This window comes from Triticum dicoccoides, chromosome 2A, assembly GCF_002162155.2.
Source record: "Triticum dicoccoides isolate Atlit2015 ecotype Zavitan chromosome 2A, WEW_v2.0, whole genome shotgun sequence".
NCBI classification, from domain to species: Eukaryota; Viridiplantae; Streptophyta; class Magnoliopsida; order Poales; family Poaceae; genus Triticum; species Triticum dicoccoides.
The window spans coordinates 59400101-59404268 of record NC_041382.1 but is presented as its reverse complement, the minus strand read 5'-3'; the positions used below and the strand labels follow the sequence as shown (position 1 = coordinate 59404268).

The window sequence follows — 4168 nt, the reverse complement described above, 5'->3', positions numbered from 1 at the left end:
CGGCATGGGCAGCCACCTGCATGCTTTGCGGCCGTTGGCCTTGCTCCGCGCCGAACGTGCGCGCCACTCGCCGGCGCCGATCGGTCGCCCCGTCTGTCTGTAGTACATGCGTGCGTGCCACCGCCGGGCTCGCACGCATGGCGCGTGCCGGCTCGCGGCGCTGGGAGCGCGCGGGCGCGCCACATGGGTCTGCTCGATGTCTGTGTGCGTGCCGGGGTTGGGTTGACTCCAGCTCGATGTGGTGCAGGGACGGGGGCCACGCGGGTGGCGGTGGAGTCCGACACCGGGGCATGCCGAGGCCGCGCGCGCGGCCCGGCCATCACTCGCGCACGCCGACACCGCCGATGCCGATGCCGATGCGCCCACGCGTTTTCCCGCGGGACCCCGTGCATCCACCACCCCCGTCCCCGCCTATATACACCTACCTCGCTACCCCATTCCCACTCCCCCAACAACACCCTTCCTTCCCAAACCGCTCAGACGCACCCTCCTCCTCCTCCCCGTGTACTAAACTCACGCTACCTGCACGGACGCCGGCGTTCAAACTTCCAAGGTGCTCCACTTCTCACCTGATCATCATCCTCATGGACGCCATGTCGTGCCTAGCGCCGCCGCCGGCGGCGGCGTCGTTCCTCTCGGCCTCCTCCTCGCTCGGCCCTGCCTACTACACCGACGCCGCCCTCGCGCGCGCGCTCAACTTCTCCGCCATGCCCGACTACGAGTACGACTACTCGCCGGCCGCATCCTCGCCCTCCAACTCCGCCTCCGCCTCCGCGCTCTCCTCGTCGTCCCTTCTCGCGGACTTCCCCTGCAGCGCGGGCGGCAGCAACTGGTTCACCTCCACGTCCGCGCCGCCCACGGGCTCGCTCTCCTGCGACTCCGTGCTGGTCGCGTCGGACGCGGCGCCGCGGCCGCCGTCCACCCCCGTGGGCGCCGCGACGAACAAGAGGCGGGCGGGCCTGGGGCCGAACACAGCGGGCGCCGGGCGGGCCGGGAAGCGGCGCGCGCGGGCGTCGAAGCGCGCGCCGACCACGTACATCAGCACCGACCCCGCCAACTTCCGGCTCATGGTGCAGCACGTGACCGGCGTCCAGGCCGAGCCGGGCACCGACGACGGCAGCGTCCTGCACGCCTCGTTCGACGCGTCCTCCGCCGCGGCGCTGCTGGACTGCCGCCCGTTCGACGGCGCGTCGTTCGGGGACGCGCTGCGGATGCCGGGCGACGCCGACGCGGCGGCGCTCCATCGCCACCACCAGCAACAGCAGCTGGCGCAGCAGCAGCAGCCGTGCTACCCGACGCTGGACTCGTGGAGCGTCATGTACGAGAGCAGCCAGCTGCTGTAGCTCCATGTCCTCCATGCATTATTAACCATGAGCAGTCCAGTCAGGACCTTCACTCGTAGATTTCTCATCACTTACACCTCTTGTAGTTCTTTTGCCCGGTCCCTAATTAATGTACGTATTTTTCCACTTTTTCGTCGCTCGCTCGATCTATCCATCTCTGCATCCAGCCAAAAAAACTGTCGGGATAACGTACAGCGCCGATCGACCGGCGTGCATGTCGCCGTCTGCACTCTGGACTGGAGCTACGTGTACGCAGTCGGACGACGACTACTGTGGGTAGACGGCGACCCGGCCTGGCTTCCGGTCCGTACGTTTTGGTGCTGAAAATGGTACGCAGGCAGAGCTGTCGGTCTCAGTCGTGCCGTTCCAGCGTCGTTCTAAAAAGCGGCCGGGCGAGACGGGCGACCCGGTCCGCCGTGCCGATTTATTCGGCTCGCACCGCACTCGCCGCCCGACGACACGTACGTACGTACGCACCGGCCCGGCCGGTCGCAGATGGTGATGCTGTGGGCTGCTCGCGGTGGACTGTCGAGATTTTGGTTTGGTTTCAGATCCGAAAACATCATGGCGGCTTTTGCCTTTTTTAGGCTTTCTTTTTGGTTGCTCGTTCACTGTGTGTGAAGATTTGATTTGAGCTCCACTGACGTACGTACCAATCTAAATAAACTTGGGGAGCTTGATGGCGGCCGGCCTCTTTCCCCTGCCCTTTTAGCTTTTCTTTCCATCGATAGGAAATGCGTTGGGCTCCACTGACGGTTACGGAGAGATCGAGATCGATGAGTACGTCAGTGGGCAAATTCACTTTCAGGCACCGATCAAAGAGCAAAACTGAATTCAGTTCCAGTTTCAGGCACCAGTCAAACTGGAAACTGCAAACTATTTGAACATCTTGTTTGATCGTCGCTTGATATTCAGTGCTCTGAGACGAAATGGTGATTAAAATACACCATGGTGGTATAACAGCCGCCAACATATTTTAGCTGTCAGGACATCTGGCTTACTTGCAGAGGTTCAGCACGTCTGGAGCTATATCTAATACTCCGTATAAGCCACTTACTACTGTACTTGCAAAAGTTATATGGGAGTACATACTAGAACTAGAGAAAACATCACGTTCGTCTCCCAACCAGAGAAAACATTGTACAGTGGTGCTCTACTCTTTCTGTATAGTTGGGATCAAGCTGCTGAGCTCAATATAGATGCATGAAACCCAAAGTTATCCCTGACACTCAACAATACAGGAGGCTGCTGGCTGTCCAATTGCCTGCTGAGAAATGCAGAAAAAATCGGGAAGCTCTCTTCTTAGCAAAACGCTCTCCAGAATCACCTAAAACACCAGTGTACAAGCATCTAGAGAAAGTTCTTGGTCCTTCAAATCTGCCAAAGAACTGAAGCTATTCGGTCCTAATGATAGGGAAGATCCAGCAGATCCTCCTGACTTTGTATTAGATGTAGCTAGAGAAAAGAAGATAACAAAGATATATATTGTAAAAACTTCACATGAAAGAGGGGCACTTCATTTTTGCCATGCTTCTCTAACGCGTAACGGTGTTCAATTCACCTTAGATAGCCATCCAAATTAAGAAATAAGCCTAACATAATGATTGCCTAACATTTAGTATATGGGAAATTTGAATTTCTGCCGCTGCCAAGATGACACTCTGAAAAATGCACATCCAAAGATTGTAACAAGATATTTGCCATTCTAATCCTGTAAATGTTCCTCAAAAGGATGCGCTAGCCATATTTGAATAATTTCCTCACATTGCGTCGCCTGAACTGTCTCATTAGTCTCTGGCTCTTGGGAATTACTTTCTCTTCATATACGTTCAACAATCACTGTTCCTGCATATTGACCCTGGCTTGTTAATTAAATGAGTGGCTAAATGCTTGGTTTGCTGATTCGGGCCAAATCCCAGGTTATGTTCGTACATGCAGTTACATGTGAGTGCATACATGGAATTAAACCAGGCCACGAGATGATAGTACTATATGATAATTATCCTGCATTTTCTGCTCAAAGCCTGAATGTTTGCAACAAGTGTTATTTGGCTGTAGGAGGGAAGGTAACCATATTACCGGTCTTCCGTTTAGGACTAATTTTATGAGTGTTACTGAAGTGTAGTTAAGTGGCAAGTCTCACAAATTCAACGGTGTCTTTCATGCTGCAATTGTGTTTTCTTTATGGAAACTTTGAAATGATATCTGCTATAACAAGCCTCTCTGGTCGGGGTTTCAGGTTGTATGGTTGGGCATCACCAAGACAATGAAGAACTGGACTGACTTTCCTAAATCCAACTGAAAGATAAGTCGTATTCTGCAGTATCCTACTGTGTGGTACTGCATAATACTAGCATTATAAACTACTAAACGGCATGCTTTTTGTCGCCCTTGAGAGAAAAATAATAAGAATGTTGGAAAGGTACACTTAATTTTGAAAAATACGGGAAGTTCGACCAAATAACTTAGAAAAAGTAACAAACAGAACTCTTCACAGAATAGTGAATTGAAGTTGTTTAATGGAATCACTCTAAAAGCAAAAAAAGTCGGATCCAGTTGCAAAACCAAAGAAACATCGAGAATCAAGAGAATCAAGAGAATCCTTTTTTGTGTTTTTTTTACTTTCTATTGAGAGAAGAAAGTCAGCAACGCGCCGCCTGAGACGTTTCCGCTGGTGGGTCGGCTCGGTAACGTGGTGATCACCTTTTTTTTGGTTCTCCTAATCCTAACTGGCGCTTTAAGCGCCGCCGAGGTAAACCGGCGCGCACGCGCGGTGCCTAGCGGGCCGGCCCACCACGAGGAATCTGTACTATTTAACCCTTGCT

At 53.4% G+C, this 4168-nt stretch overlaps 1 protein-coding gene across 1 annotated transcript; it reads left to right on the top strand.

The window, feature by feature from the left end:
- Window positions 1-448: 448 nt before the first annotated feature.
- On the top strand, window positions 449-1475 carry LOC119353217 (calmodulin-binding protein 25-like). Its single transcript, XM_037619814.1, has one exon. The coding sequence runs from the start codon at window positions 585-587 to the stop codon at window positions 1341-1343; it is 759 nt and encodes a 252-aa protein (XP_037475711.1). The 5' UTR covers window positions 449-584; the 3' UTR covers window positions 1344-1475.
- The last annotated feature ends 2693 nt before the right edge of the window (window positions 1476-4168 follow it).